Source organism: Lagopus muta, chromosome Z, assembly GCF_023343835.1.
Source record: "Lagopus muta isolate bLagMut1 chromosome Z, bLagMut1 primary, whole genome shotgun sequence".
Classification (NCBI taxonomy): domain Eukaryota; kingdom Metazoa; phylum Chordata; class Aves; order Galliformes; family Phasianidae; genus Lagopus; species Lagopus muta.
In genome coordinates, this window is record NC_064472.1 from 37,859,196 (window position 1) to 37,875,636 (window position 16,441).

The 16,441-nt window shown below is 37.7% G+C and overlaps 1 protein-coding gene across 4 annotated transcripts in view; it reads left to right on the plus strand.

The window, feature by feature from the left end:
* The first annotated feature begins 1,729 nt into the window (after window positions 1-1,729).
* VPS13A (vacuolar protein sorting 13 homolog A) overlaps window positions 1,730-16,441 on the plus strand; it is a 98,611-nt gene continuing 83,899 nt past the window's right edge. For all 4 annotated transcript variants that reach the window (XM_048931078.1, XM_048931077.1, XM_048931080.1 and 1 more), the window contains exons 1-12: window positions 1,730-1,874; window positions 8,755-8,798; window positions 9,339-9,381; window positions 10,383-10,478; window positions 10,757-10,858; window positions 11,409-11,518; window positions 11,798-11,857; window positions 13,015-13,074; window positions 13,304-13,384; window positions 13,827-13,884; window positions 15,824-15,951; window positions 16,154-16,260. In XM_048931078.1, the coding sequence (XP_048787035.1) occupies window positions 1,775-1,874; window positions 8,755-8,798; window positions 9,339-9,381; window positions 10,383-10,478; window positions 10,757-10,858; window positions 11,409-11,518; window positions 11,798-11,857; window positions 13,015-13,074; window positions 13,304-13,384; window positions 13,827-13,884; window positions 15,824-15,951; window positions 16,154-16,260 (989 nt within the window). In that variant the 5' untranslated portion in view covers window positions 1,730-1,774. The remainder of the gene's footprint in view (window positions 1,875-8,754; window positions 8,799-9,338; window positions 9,382-10,382; window positions 10,479-10,756; window positions 10,859-11,408; window positions 11,519-11,797; window positions 11,858-13,014; window positions 13,075-13,303; window positions 13,385-13,826; window positions 13,885-15,823; window positions 15,952-16,153; window positions 16,261-16,441) is intronic.

Consider the following 16,441-nt stretch of genomic DNA (forward strand, 5'->3'; position numbering starts at 1 on the left):
TTAATGACAGGAGACAGAGAGACAAATGTTCCTGAATTTTCTTCTTTCCCCATGGTATTTGCAGTGAGCTGACCTTGGCTGCTTGTGAGATGCTCACCCTGCTACTCTTTCATCTCAACCAGATCATCTCAACTAGACAGATGGATAAGATGAGATGGAAGAGCTTCTGGGTTGAGTTAAAGACAGGGATATCACCCCTCAATTAGCCTCATATGCAAAACAGATTCAACTTGGAGAATCTTAATGAAATTTATTGCCAACTAAAAAATAAAGTAGGACATTGAGAAGCTAAGCTAAGACCTTTCCCCAGTCCTGCCTTCTTTCCAGCCTCAGTTGTCCGCCCTGCGCTTTTCTGCCTCCTCCATTGCCCTACCTAAGCACTGGAAGGCAGATGGGAACTGAAAGCCGTAGTCAGATCATATGTCATCTCTGCCACCCCTTCCTTGCACTCTTCCTCCACTCAAGCTCGTGGCTCTTTTATAAAATGGTCCAGCATGAGTCCTGTCCATATCATGATGGACTGCTCCAACAGGGATCCTGCAGCTCCACTGCAGGTTCTCCTGCAGGGCTCTGCATGGACTGTGTTTTCTTTTCGCTTCAGCCACTGCTGCCCTGCGGACTCCTTCACAACTGCATGTGGAGACGTGCTCTGTGCAGTGACTGCAGGCTACAGGGGAGAGTTTCTCCTCCACAGGCCTCTCCTGGGTTGCAGGAAGCTCTGCTTCAGGCCTACAGCTCCTTCTTCTGCAGTGACCTTGAAGGCTGGAGGGCTGCCCTCTCACATTTGCATACTTACCTTTCCCTTTTCTAAATGTATAACAGAGGCATCGCCAGTGCTGCCAATGGGCTCTACCTTGGCCAGCAGGAGGACAGCCTGCTGCCTGGGGCTAGCTTTGCCTCACTCAGGAGCCCCTGGTCCTTTTTCAGAGTCCCCATGCTGCCAAAACCCGATTAACCCAATATAACACACATAAAAACTCCAGGGTTTATCTTACTTGTAGATCTAGTTTTAAGCCTAATGATTGCAATTCCAGGATAAAGCCAGAAAATAATTATGTCCTCCCATTCAATAAATGCACAGAGGCAGCTTGGCACACCAGAACCTTTGCCGAGGGTGCCTGTGACCCAGTTCCCAAGCTCCATTCAGCAGATCCCAGCCCAGCAGGCTGCAGACGGCCAGCTTCTGGAGATGCATCTGAAATTCAACCAGGTTTAGTCACGCTGCTAATAATAGCCCAGCCACCGCAAAGGGTGAAGAGAAGCAGTAGCTTCAACCCCTGCCCAGCCTGAAGAAAAATGGAGTTCTTTAAAGAAATACATACATACTCGAGCGTTAAAAACCGCGACTACTACAACGTTTAAGCTCCGAGGACAAGGTACTCCATCCCTTAAAGTAGACCCCACGCCGGATGGCCGACGTGATAACTTCCCACTTCCGCCTGAAATCTCATCAACACTCTGAGAACTGAACGCTCCCCACAATCCCACCCCGAGCCCTGAAAGAAGCCCGCCGCCCCCGCCGCCCCCGCCCTCATCCCGCCCACGCCCAACCGCCTTACGCTACGCCTGCGCGCCCACGAGAGACCCTCAGCGCGCCTGCGCGCGGCTCGAGAGCGCGGAGGTGTCCAGGAAAGCGGACAGCAGGTGGGCGTGGCGAGAGGGACGCGCCTCTCGGGCGGCAGGGCGGGGAGCCGCAGTAAGGGGGGCGGGGGCAGGGCGGGGCCGCGACTGGGCCGCGCCGGGGCGGAGGCCGGAGGAGCGGCGGGGTCTCAGGATGGTGTTTGAATCGCTGGTGGTGGACGTCCTGAACCGCTTCCTCGGAGACTACGTGGTGAACCTAGACAGCTCCCAGCTGAAGTTGGGCATCTGGGGAGGTACGAGCCGCCGCACTCGGGAGAGAGTCGGGCGGCGTGCCCCGCTCGGGCCGTGCGGAGTCGCGCCGCGCCACACTCCGCCGTCCCCACGACCTGCTCGGGCATTAGCGCGCGGAACGATCGCCGAGGAGCCGGGGCGGTTCGGCAGGGACGCGGTTTGGCGGGGAGGCGCCGCGCGGGCGGCAGGGAGAGGCGCCCGCCGGGGAGCGGCCCCGGCTGTACGCGCCCGCGCCGCGGCCTCGTCTCTGCCCTGCCTGCGGGGAAGCCTCCCCGGCGGAAACTCGCCGCACGCTGGTTCCATCGATCTGCTCCCGTCCGGGAGTAAGAAACTAAAAGTAAACGGGGTCGGTTTCGGTAGCGTTTTCATATCGGCAGTGCGCTGGTGGAGGTGCCGGCGCAGGCAGCACTTCGCGATAGCTGCCGTGGTGCGGGAGTCCGGGGCAGCGGCCGCGCTCCATTGCTTGCGCCGAGGCGTCGGAACAGCGGCGTGTCCCGGGCGGTGCTCCGCCTGCAGTTTGCTGTGACAAGGCAGCGGTGGCAGCCTCTATGTGTTGTGAAAAATAAGCGTGAAAGAAGAAGACGCCCGCGCATAACAGGTGCGTGTGCAGGCACTCCTGAGTCAGCTGTGAATATGCATTCCGGGTGTCTGCAACACCAGCAAAAGCAAGTGGAGGTAAAGCTTTTTTAAAACGTTTGCTGGTATGAAGCACCCTAGTCTGTTCCTTGCCTATTAATTCCATTATTAGGCCTTCATATACGTAGGTCAGATTCTGGAGGCTTCTCCTGAAGCTCCTTCAGGCTTTCTCCTGAAGACGCAAAAAGTCTTGGACGTTTTTGTTTCGCTCTTCTGTTATCTGGAATGGTGTTTTTTTTAATTTGGTTTCCTCTCTGCAGTGATATGCTATCAGCTATTCAAGTCTTGATAGGATCTCCATGAACTTCAGACTCTATATGGAGCCTTAAAACTGCACCAGCACACAGAGAAAGTCAGTCTGTGGCATTAAGGATGAATGTTGTATGCTTGTTGATTGCGCTTTCTTTGAAAGAACTGAATTATTGCATGTTTTGGCAGAAGTGAGTCACACTGTCTGTGAAACAAAGTTATTCAGTTATCACAGTTTCTATTCATGGAAGGCAGCAAAAATATTCACTGTAAAATACAGGATATTCTGTACAAATTCTGGGCTATGCTTATGTGTCACAAACAAAACTTGTTTTTCCAGCCCCATATATGAGTGGTGGTTTGTCCTGACAGCTCATGCTTCTGTGGGGCAGCTCTTAGCAGATTAGGTGCATATTATACACAGTTTGTATACTAGCTGCGTGTAGGAATAGCTATGTGATTACCTCTTGTTCTGAGGTGCCTAGAGAACTGCTGTGTAACATCTTTGAATGGTCGTGTGAAGAATGTTATTTTTTTGTGTTCTATCAGGGATGAAGTCTGATGCACGTGCAACTTCCATTGTGCTTAGTGGTGTTTTGTTCTGCATTATCTTTTTCACTCCAGAGAGCTTGGAGGACCAAGAAAGTACATTCTTCCAACTAAAAGGCAGTAGCTATTAGTAGGGGTAGCAGAATTTTATTTTTTTTACTGTCCCTGTTCCTTATACATATATGTATATATATGTATAAGGAATATATGTATAAGGAATATATATATATATATATATATATATATATATGTATAAGTATATATATGTATATATATATGTATAAGTATATATATGTATATATATATGTATAAGTATATATATGTATATATATATAGTTCCTTATGAAGTTTACTGTTACTTTCACTGTGTTTCTTGTAACTGAAGTTGTGGAACTAGATTTTATTATTATTATTATTATTTTAATAGAAAAAAATAGCACTTTTTTTTTTTCTTTAAATTTTGTATTAGGTTAGTACGTTTGCAGATTTTTCTGCTTGCTGTGAAAGTGCTTTACTTCCCACTTGCTGTATGAACTGTGTACTGTCTGGATGCCATGGCACTGCATGTATTATTTTATTAAATCTTAAAAAGTCTGTATATTCTCAGGACTGTTGGATGAAATACCCGATCATAAATACCTTCCCCTTCAGATGTTGTGTTGAAGGAATTACGTCACTGTGTATTTTATAGCTAGCTTGTTAACATTAAGACTGGTAACATTGTGTTGGTAGGCTCTGAACATGTACAAACAGTTCCCTCCGTATTTTGGGAATTTGGGAGCTTTATTCATGACCTTTAGGAACGTGCTTATCATTCATTTTAAATTTGCATAATGAGAGAAGTCAGGATGTCATATGAAAGTCACTGAAGTTCAATTTGTATCAAAAAGTTGTATGATGACACTGCTTCTACCAGTGCACATGTACACAGTAATAAATAGAAATGCTTTAAAATGTTTTCTTTTGCTCATCAAAAAACTCATATTGAAGAGTAAAAATCCCAACTATCTTGAAACATAAGGTGAGATGTCCAGAAGCAGGCTCACAGCTGAAAGAGTTGCAAGACTTCAGTGACCTGAAATATAGAAGGAAATTCAGGAAGGAGGTTGAAGGACTGTATAAGTTAAAAAGGCTAATTGAATGTGTAAGGCCAACACTGGAATGGCTCAAAAAAAAAAAATATTATGAGAAAAGCCCTTTTATCCCTTGAGAAAAGATTTCCTTAAGAACAACTGAATAAAGTGTTGCTTACCATGCTTGGCAGCCACCAAGGAATGCTATTTAATGGATGGTTCTGGGAAAGCTGGCGATGTAAACCTTGTCTTGTCCTGGCCTTCATTTAGAAAGTGGCACTTAGGCAAGTTATTGCATGTTAATACAGTTTTCTTAGAAGAACAGGTTAGATATCTAGTTAGGTTTTTTTAAGTGGTTCACAGTTCATGAAGTTATACTTTATACCTGAAGGAATTAGTGAAGTCATTTGACGTGTTGCTTTTTGTCTTGAGGAAGGTTTTCACTTGAGAAAGTGAAAAACTGTTGAACTTTCCAACCACTATGAGAGACCAAACAGTTGTTACACTGAAGTCCATTGAGCTACTTGTTCTTTTGGTTGGGCCTAAGGAATCTTATTAAATGTTTTGATTGCATTTCAAAACTCCCTTTTGACTTGGGCACACCTACTTATTAGCTAATGTCTCAAGCATGTCTTACTTAACTTGTTATTTGAATACCTGGTGTTTCTGTCTGGGACAGATGCATCGGCCTTCTGATGGAGGCAGATATCTGACACAAGTTTAAATCTACATTTTCTGTCATGTGTATTAGTGTAATAAATATGTACTGCTTTCATATACCATGCAGCAGGTGTGGTTTCTGCATTGTAGTAAAGTCATTTGGACTGGATGGGGGATACATCAGTAGTTTCTTCTGCCTTTTGTGATCTGTTTTACAAGAGGTGTCAATATGGAAGGTATCTGGCAGACACTCAAACCCTCAAAGACTTCCAGCTTCTATCTGGAAGGTATGCTTAAGTACAACTAAGTAGCGGCACAAATACAAGTGGGAAATGACTGGCAAGGCAGCCGTTGGTAGGAAGTGATCAAAGGGTTTCATAAGCTATGATCCTATCAGTAATGGGATAGTCTTGGAAAAAGCAGAAATCCTATTAAAGTGTGGGGAGCACAGTTTGATACAGATCAGATATCAGCAGAGATATTTTAAGTTCCTGATGTCTGTCATGTTTGATATCTCTTCCCTTCGTCTGTCTCACGTCTGTCCCTTCTTATTTACAAGGACAGTATTGAAGTTAGAGTTCATAGGTTAAATGAGCAGGACTTTTATGAAGATCAGTTTCCTTCTCCTGCCTAGCTGTTGTTGAGATAGATAACAAAATTTCAGTTACGCCTCTTCGGTGAAATGCTTTACTAAATATTACGCTGATGTTTGAGTGTCTGAAATTAAAACGTAAACCTTCATAAAAATTAATTAAAGTATTTTAACAAATGTTTGATTCTGTTTAATCAGTTGCAATGTCCAGAGATCAGTGAAGCTAAGGATTTTCTTCTTTTATAGGCCCAGTAAATTGTAATCTATAGGTATTTGTGAATGTTTTAGCTTGCATTATTGTTTTGGTTGTAATCCTGTGCATTTAACCATAGGTATTTATACAACACTAACTTATCTGTATTTACAGTTTTACAGGTTGCTTAGTTAGCAAGTTTTTAACCGTTCTTTTTATCTGGATGTATTATTATGTTCAATGCAAAGAAACAGCCAACTGCTTCTCGTTGGGAAACAGATCAAATCCAAAACCACCCAAAGCAAGCCCTAAATCTTGACGTGTTTTGGAATCTTATCAATTAAAATCTGTTGGCTGTACCCCAGGACAGTGAAATTCAGTAACTATGTTATGTCCCACACCAAAGTTTTATTTTATCTTTCTTGGCTTATGTTTCTGAGAGTAGCTTTAAATATATATGTAATTGCAATGTCCGAATACCGTCCACTTGCATTCATGTTCTCTGCCAAGTGTAACAGCGGACTGCCATAGGGAATACCCGTATGATTAGTTACTATGTTTCAACTCATGAGTGCTGAAATTGGGAACCAGATCAGGTCTGGCACCTGGGAAATAGTTCAGGTTTACTTTGTATCTTCTTCACACTGTCAAGCGCAGAAGTAAATGTTGCCCGTATGTACAAAACAGGGTGCTTCAGTAGCCGTTTGCATGCTTCTGTAGTTAGCTTGGTCCGTTCACACCCTCAATCGATGCGTTTTTTTTTTTTTTTTTTAAAGTTGTGATATTTCAGTAAACGTTTAGTAAATTCACATTAAAATGAAATTATCACAGTTTTACTAATTTATCCTAATTACTTATACTAAAGCATTAGAACTTAAGAATCATACATACAGGGAAAAACAGTGAAGAAGAATAATTTACCTGGCTTCCCCATCCCAACTCTTTGCATGGAGCTGTTAAATTTTTTTTGAAGCAGTATTGATGCTGTTTTTATTCCCTGCCAGTATGATGGGCTCAGGGAAAATGATCCATAGCTTGCCTTGTGAAAAAGTATTCTTTAAGAGCTCAGGATGATAATCCTTGCAAGCTTTGCAATGGTTTGTATTCAGAAACATTAGGGCTTTTTGTTATTGCAGCTTACCGTAATGTGTCTCAGCTGAAAATGCACAATGCACCAAAGCGGTTCATAAAGACAATGTAATGCTTACTTTGCTCTGAGTGAAAGTGAAAGAAACAAAAGCCATTTAAACTATTTCATGTGTCATGTAGTCTTAGAGATGGCTGATAGACTTGCCTCAACTGGGAGGCAAAAATCTAAGCTGCAGTAATTAGATCACAAACACAAACCTGTACCAGTAGCATTACTTACCATGAATCAGCAAAGCCTTCATGGAGAAGAAATATGCATGTTTTGGTTTTGTTTTGTTTCCGCTTATGAAATTAAACTTCTGTTACTGAGTGTTAAAATGCTCTGTGCAGTATGAGTATTGATAGGAAATAGATTTAGTGTAGAACTGACCCTTCTAGTAAATAAAAGCGATTCCTTGTCATTTCCTGCAAAGACTAAAAAGCTGTCATAGCTACTAGATGGACTGTGGAGTACCATTGGAAATGCTTCCTTTCTTCTCCTTTTTTTTCCCCCTCCTCTTTTTAGATGCTCGGGCCACTATCTTTGTATTGTAAGGTATAAAAGTAGAGCCTGCAGCTCAAAACCATCTTTCTGCATAAAGTATCTCTTTTGATGGGCTGATAGTACCATGTATCAAATGTATAAAATTCTGCCAAAGAATGCTATGTATAGATTACTCTGATGACATTAATATATTAATGATGACATTAAATAATTAGAAACTTAGTATTTTGTAAGCACCATAGTATGCTTCAAGTTCACTTGAAAATCTCTACCACAGCAATTCAGTGACTGGAACCAACTCCAAGGAGTGCAATTCTGATATCGTTTCCCCAAATTGGTTCTACCCTGAGTAGTGTCCAAAGCCATCATCACCATCTAACTGCAAGAATACTTACTGTAGTTGGAGGCCCAGTCTCCTGATGTGTTTCGCCATTTTTAACTTGGGTGTCCAAAAGGAAAATATTACTGGGTCAATCAAATCTTACTTGCTATCTCAGGCTGTGTTCCCTTCTGGGTTTGTAATTTACTTCCTGTTTTCTGAATCTCATTCATGCCTCTGTTTGGTAATATCAAGTGTCTGTTCCATGTGCAAGTGTTAAGAATATACAACTAATTCAAAGATAGCAGTTGCAGATGTTCCCTCTTCTGAGAGAATTTGCAGATGTTTCTTCAAACTATGTGTGCTTTCAAAAGATGAATTTCGTGCATCTTTCTGATGTTCTTCTATGATGTCAAGTGTCTGACACTGAGCATGTTGTAAAAACATATTCTGCAATTAGAATTTTCTGTGTTTACAGGATACTGAAGTTATTCTTGTCTTATGACATTCAAAAATTGGATGTACTGCAGTGCTTCCTGTGAAGTGTCATAAAACTTAAAAGCAACTTGCAAATCTAAGATCTTCTCGGGGAGAAAAGATTCAGAGTAAAGCTAAAGCTGTAACATGGCTTTCCACAAGCCTGACAAGCAGATGGTTGAAGAAAAAGAAGCAAACTTTTAATTTCAGATATGTCCTTATGAAATTCAACCATCATAAAATCATTAAGGCTGAAAAAAAACCTCTAGGATCATCTCCATTGATTTACTTTGAGTAATCTTGGGTTCTTTTCCATGGAGGATCCACAAGCAAATCTCAGAGAAAGATTTCTTTGTAATGGAAATGGGCAATGTATTCTTAATAATCTTTTGTGAATATTTGAGATGTGGTTTATGGATGTCTTCATGGCTAACACTTGTTAAGTGTGCACTGTTAACTTTGCTTATTGTAGTTTTACTTATTGGCTTTTTTGATTTTTAGGAGCTGTAGCGCTGAAAAATCTTGAAATAAAAGAAAATGCACTGGTAAGACAATGAAAGCAAAGACACAAACTTGCAAAAAAATTATTATAGGACACTTTTTGGTTGATTTTTTTCCGGTTTGTATTATAGGATGTGCAGCAACTTATTTGAAAACTCACTTTTTTATTTATTTATTTATTTTTTTAGTACTTATCTAGTGAGTTTGAGATTAAGTTGAAGATGAACCTATATACTTACTGGCTTCAATTCAGATATTTTGCAAAGAGAAAACTCATGTAGGAATGTATTTAAATAAATAAATAAGAATACTGGAAGCTGTATTTTTTTCTGTAGCATATGGGGTAGAAATTTGCTGTGGGGAGTGTGCATGGCTTAACAGTCTAAATCAGAAGCTCATTGTTTGTGCATTCTGTTATATTTAGTACCTTGGCTTTATTTATTTATTTGGTGTGTGGTGTTTTTTTTTTTTTTTCCTCTTCAATGGTTAAGTGATGTATTTGTTGTTAAGTTTATCTTTGTCTCATAATCCTACTTGACAGGATTTCACAAGTTGCTGAAATATTCTAAAATACTTTGTTTCAGAGTCAACTGGATGTGCCATTTAAAGTTAAAGCAGGACATATTGGTAAGTTACATTTTGTAATGCATTCCTGCTGGAGTCACTAAACACTACTTTTCCTTGCAAGCGTCTTTAGACATTGCAAGCAAGTAGTTTTCTTGATTTTCATACTTTGAACATTCTGGGTTTGTTTTTTTGTTGTTGTTCTGAAAAACAAAAAAACTTAAAACCCCACAACCCTGTTTTATTAAAGACCTTGAAATGAGCTGAAATGTGAAGTTAAAATGTGTGGAGTCCTGTTTATTCATATCAACATTAATGAAAAAAGAACACAGTGTAGCAAATGAACAGTTGAGTAGAACTAGGTCTCATCTGTTGTTTCAGCAAGATTCATCTCTGATTTCGCCTCCTCCTTCCCTTTGTCTTTTCCCTTTTATGAAATATTTTCTCACCGCTAGTTGACTGCATTTTAAAAGTTAATCATTTTTTAAAGTGAACTAAGCTTAAAGCCATACTGTTTCCCATAGATTTCCTCTGGAAATTATTTTTCTGTGTGTGACTAGCTTCATACTTTATTAAAAATGACACATGCATGAAGAATGAGGGATGCTGTAATGTCAGGATCATCATGCTTACACACATGTATTCATACTTAAGGGTCTCTTCCATGGAAAAAGAAAAATATGTATGTTTTAAAATATCTGTTTTTGGCAATGTTTTGCTGACAGGTAATGTATGAGTTGTCTTCTTTTGTGCATGTGAGGGTGCTGTAGTGGATTTGGAAGAAGGGGCAGTCTGTTGTGAAGAATGAATATAATTCAGGGGAGTAAGGAGAGGGACTTCAGACATAAGTGTTTGGCTCATGCAGAAAACTTGCTGAATGTTCATCTGCGTGCTACTTAAGACAGACAATCCAAAGGAAATCCACCTCAGATACACTGTTTTTTATGTTCTATAAAGTAATTGTTTAGAGCTTTTGCAGTTGATGTCAGTTATCTTTATAATAATTTCTTTCTAGTCAGCTGTATATGACTGTATAGCTCATTTTTTTTCTTTTGTGTTTGTAGGTCAACTTAACCTACAGATTCCATGGCAAAACCTTTATACTCAACCTGTTGAGGCAGTTCTTGATGGAGTTTATTTGCTTATTGTGCCCACAGCCAGTAAGTTAATATAGAGAAGAAAATGTAAAAATGTGTGGATGGGATTTCAGAAGTCTCTGTAGTTGGTTGATATTGACTTCATAAGCTTTATTTCTGCTAGATACTCCTACCAAATCAAACTAGGTAAATGTCGGTGGAGCGTTCTTCGGTAGTTTAGATTCAGTCAAATAACTTTTTGTTGTGGTAGAGTTATTAACAAAATATGAGAAAAATTGCTTTTGTAAAAGTATCCAAAAACATGTTTTTTTGTATCTCACCTGTCAATATTGTGCATCTAGGCATAAAATATGATGCTGAAAAAGAGGCCAAGCAGCTCATGGAGGCAAGGCAAAGGGAATTGCAAAGGATAGAGGAAGCAAAGCAGAAAATAGCTGAGCAAGGTAAGAGTGAGAACACCTAATTAAAGTATAGCTATTTTTATTTTTTAATTAAAAAATATATTGAATTTCTCAATATTCTAGATATTTTGTTTTGTCCTGATATTTAAACTGCAGTTAGAGATCTTTATTTTCATATAGAGAGGTATGTGCCTGCAGGTTTGTCCTAGGTAGTATTTAACTTAGCTGTTAGCTGTTGGACATTTTGTTGAAATAGTGTTCATCTTTGGAAAACAGATACTGTCTTGAAATCTGAGTGTGTAGGTGGCATCAATACTGCAAAATTTTCATCTTGGAAATATGAGATGGTTGTCATCTCATACTTACATGCTTTTGAATCACCTGCATCATATCATATGCTGAAACTTTGTAGGCTGAGGAAATAAATGTTACAGGTCATATTGAGAGAGAATGTTATTAAGAAATGAGAGAACAGAGTAATAGAAAATTTAGGCATCTGTCAAATGACTCCTACGTTTTATTCTGGTTCAGGTCTAAACATTCTTAAATGTGAACAGAATATTAAATTCTTTTTTTTTTTTTTTAAACTTAGATCAAGTGAAAGAAGAGAAACAAGACACTTTTGTAGAAAAACTAGTCACTCAGGTCATCAAAAATCTTCAAGTGAAAATTTCCAACATCCACATTCGCTATGAGGATGATGTAAGTGATTTTGTCTATCATAAGATAAGGGGATGTGAAAAAGTGTATTAAATAAGGAACTTGCATGATTTTTTTCCCCGTTATTTTGTATGTTGGCAGAATGCTATTAAAGGTTTTAAAGTTTCATGCTCTTAAAGTAAAAAATGAAAACTGATAAAAAGCTTGTACCAAAGCATGAAGATATATGTGTGTATATTTACTGTTGTCTGTTTATTTCCAAGTCTAAATGTTAATTAAGCACAAGATAATCTTCTTTTGGTATTTCCCTCACTTTTTTAGATCACAAATCGAAGTAACCCCTTGTCATTTGGGATTTCACTTCAGAACCTTAGTTTGCAGGTAATTTTATTCTTCATCTGAAAACCACGTCACGCATACGTTAAGGTGACATATATGATATAGGTTATGTTGGTTTATAAGTTAAGTTTTTCTATCTGGTAACATATTGTCTAATGGAAGAATTCTTCTAATCATGGGCTAAGCACAATGGTACTTGTTTTTCAAAACTATTTGGTTTATCAAATCAAGCACAAATATTGGAGTGGGGATATTGCCATTAAAGATAAAATGCTGCCTTTTAAAAAGATCTCTGGGAGGAAATTTTTATTCTGTCTTTGCAATTTGTTGTTGCAAGGAACTAGTCTTTCATAAATACCTGCTATTCATAATCCATGAGTGTTTTATTGAAACTGACATGAGACCCATTTGCAAAGAAGGAAATGAAAAGAAAAAAAAAAAGTGATGTCTTGTTTCAAATCGTAGTTGAGTTTTTTAATCTACAAGCTTCAGTTTTTGGTATGGATATTAGTTATTTTGGACTGTATACATTCACTCTGGAAGTGCAGCTAGTAGAAGCAATATACTGAATAGCTCTGATTTTGTAGCTTTTGCTGTATAACTAATAATCATAAAGAAATGGTATTTAAGTACCATTCTACTTTCTTGAATTAATTAGTCTTTGATTCTTTTTTTTCTAGCAGATTCAAGAAACAGAAATAGCTCTTTTCTAACCTTTTCCCACAAACAATTTTGTATAATGAACCAAAACTGGTAATCTTACTACATCACTTTTGAAGTGCTTATCATGTCGGTCTTAAGAGTGAATACTAGCAGATAGAAATTCTGTTGGGCTTGAACTAAGCTGCTATTTCTGGAATAACAGAATAATTCCAGTCCCTTTTTTTCCTCCTTTGAAAATGCTTCCCTATAAATAATACTAAAGGAAAACTGCTTGCAAAACTGGAATCTTTAGGTTCCTGTGTACAGCGTGCCAATCACTGCATATATACATATATGTGTTTTCTCAGTAAGGAAGTCCGATGAAGTTTCTGATTAAGAAAGTCACGGCTTGATAGTCCAAAATCGGAAAATAGTGTCGCTCCAATTGCAGAGGGTTTAATTATGATGATCGTCCTGTTTGTTCTATTTGTTCCAGTGATGATAAAATGCTGGTATTGAGTAAAGAGCAGAAAAACTATCATTACTTTTCATTTCAGACCTCAGACAAGAATTGGAATCCATGTTTACATGATGAATCTGCCAAGTTGTTCTATAAGGTACAGTATAATCTGAATGCCAAAGAAAGAACTAGGTGCGGTACAAACTAGCTACGAATTTGAATTTCTTCTACAGTAAGAAGATACAACTGCGTAGACTTTGAAATACAAAAATGTGCAATGTGCACTGAATGGTCTGAATATTCTTGTTAATCCAGACTTTGTGAAATACAAATTACATTTAAAACTTTTAGATTTATTAATATTTATATTCTGTTGTTTTTTTCAGCTTGTACGACTGGATAACCTTTTTGCTTACTGGAATGTGAAATCTGAGATGTTCTATCATTATGGGTATAATGAATCACTGGTAAGTAAAGAATGAGCGTCTGCTACTGTAGTTCATACTGTGAAGAACTGAGCAGGTTTCCCTTTCTGTTCTGTTCTCATTTATGCCAATATCTTCAAGAAATGTCTTGATAGTAATTGAAGCATCAGGGAAAATACTAAGCTTTATGCTTTTTATGTGATGGAAATCCAACAGTCATCTGAGAAACTTTGGGGAAAAAAAAGTCCTTTGTTGATTAGAAAAATATTTACAATAGGGGGTATTTCACTGCTCAGTGATTTAGTAGCTAAAAACAATAGTCCTCTAATATATCAATTTAGTTATGTTTAAAAATGGATGCTTATTTCAAATTGAATTGTCTTTTGGAGGGATTATCTGAAACATATCAAACTGTCAATCGCTCTTATTTTTAAAAGTCTACAATGTAATAGAATTGTGACTTTTTAATTTTACTCCATTATAGGTTAGCTTGAAACAGGGAGTTGCCTGCCGCAATGTGATTCCAGTTGGTTATGATTTTGGTAAGTACTACGTGAAGTGTTACATACTACAGGTTGAAATAAAATAATATGCATAGTTGTTTTATTTTTAGCACTTCTCAGAGGTTGCTGCTTTTTTATTCCATGTGTTTGTTGTTCTTTTGTAGGAAGAACTGTGTCTTCATATTCTACCATATTTGTACCCTTAAAAAGATTTTGATTACAGTCAAGAGTTTTTCTAACCCAGTGACATTAATCCTCATTCACATCCATTGATAATTCTTTATTTTAAGAATCAATAATGTGTGCATCTTGTAAGTCATGTTAATCAGGGGTGGTTTGAATAATTTATGGTTTTGAGATTGCATTGTGATTTTGAGGTAACTTACCTTATGGGAAATGTACATTTTATTTTATTTTTTTAATTTTTCTTAGGGTGAAAACAGTACCTACATAATTCTGAAACACCAGTTGTTTTCTTTAGTGTTACCTTATCATAAGTTGCACTGCTTTCATTATTGTTTACTTTACAAACACCTCATTGGTTCCATTCAAACATGGTAGTTGTGTACTTTCCATATTCATTTTTATTTCTCATGTGCTTCTTTAATAAGTCTTCACAAAATAGAATGGCTTTTGAAATGGCCTTATATAGAGCAAGTAGTTTGCAATAAAGAGGATTAAAAAAGGCAGCATTATTTTATTTACAGATTTTTATTTGCCTGAAGGAGGAAGCTTTTTGGGTCTGTCACAATTCATCTGCTCCTCAGTACTATTTAGTTTATTCTGTTTTCTAATCTATGATTTTCAGTTGCTAGCTTGGACTCTCTTTACAAGAAAGCAAGTGTAAATATCATCTGTTATCTAATCCTTACACAGAAGTTCAAAAGGATTAAGTGGAAAATTCCAAGATTTGGGATTTACACTCTTAAAAGCCATCAGTACCCGCAGAAACACAGATATTTTAAGATTTATATCATGCCAATGTTAGGTGGCATGTGAAAATTCTGACTGTTGCTTAGCAGCTCTACGCTGAGACCTTGATAGGAAGGTAGTAAGTAAAAAGTTGTCTTTTGTATTTTGAACTGTAAACACAAGTGTAATACCAGCAGATAGAAAGGAGGGAAAAATAAATATATCAAACTGGATACAGGGAGAAAATAAGTACAAAATTTACCACAAAATATATAGAATAAAACTAAACTTCACAAAGAGTAATGAGCTTAAAGTGAAACCAAGTTTAATAGGTGTAAACATTGCTTTATCTTGCCAAGATATTTTCCACACTTATGAACTTATCAGTAGATCTAGAATATTTTTTATGTAGATGATGTATCAGTATTTCTAATAGTAAAGGAAACTTCATTTTATAGGGATGTGAACTACATGATTTCAAGTAATACTGTTGGATCATTTTCCTGAAACAGATGGAAAAACTGAATCAAGCAGAGCTTCTGAAGGCTCTAGTGAATGCTTGATATTGCCAAACTGAGGAATAACATCTATTTTCTGAGCTAATTTTAATGTATGATGTGCTTTGCTTTACTTAGCATCCACATTGATTTTTTTCTGTGGTTACTCAGGTTTTGATTTAGAAATGTAGAATATTTGTTTATTTATTTATTAGTGTGAGTGTAACTAATCAAAGAGTCTAATGTATCAGTAACATCACACACACACACACAAAAAACCAACAAAGAGTTGTCCTTACTGTTACCTTTTGGGCAAGTCTGTGTTGAAGTGTAGTCATTAAACCAAAATGATTTATGGCTCACATCATCAGAATAAAACTGGAAAACTGAGTATAGCTTATACTGCATTTTTTTGCTGCATTGATCAAGTTTTCATGTTCTGAATCAAGCATTTTCCAAAAAATGACCTACTGTAACTTGAGCTGATAGGTATTATGTATTATTTATGGGAATCTTAAAGAATTCATGTCGTTTTTATTTTTTTCCTTTTATCAACATCTGTGTTTCAGTATTCCGTCCAATTTCTGCTGAGGCCAAGCTTCTTATGAATCCTCGATCTGACATTGACTTCTCAACTCCAAAAATGGATCTAGATATAAATATAAAGGACATAGCTGTTGAATTCAATAAGCCACAGGTATATATCTATATCTATCTATCTATTTTTAATTACATACGGTAGTGAAAAGGTTAGTATGTAATTTTATAGTAAATATAAAGTGATGTTTTGCTTTTCTTTGCTAATTATTCTGTCATTACAGAAATATAAATGGTTTACATTGTTTGCAGAGAACCAGTTAACACTCAAGTTGGACTTTTTTTGTTTTTTGATCTTTTAGTACTTCAGTGTCATGGAACTTCTTGAATCTATTGATATGATGACTCGAAATTTGCCGTATAGGAAGTACAGGCCTGATGTTCCACTGCACAACAATGCCAAGATATGGTAGGCCTCCTCATGCTTGGAAAACAATGTGTTAGTTATTTACTCATTTGAAACATAAATCCAGATATAATCTCTTATTTAAGAATGTTGGAACTCACTTCCTCCTAAAACTAAGTCCTCTGTGTTTGTTGTTGTTGTTTGCTTTAATTTTTTTAAGATTATCATATTTAATCATTTGTTG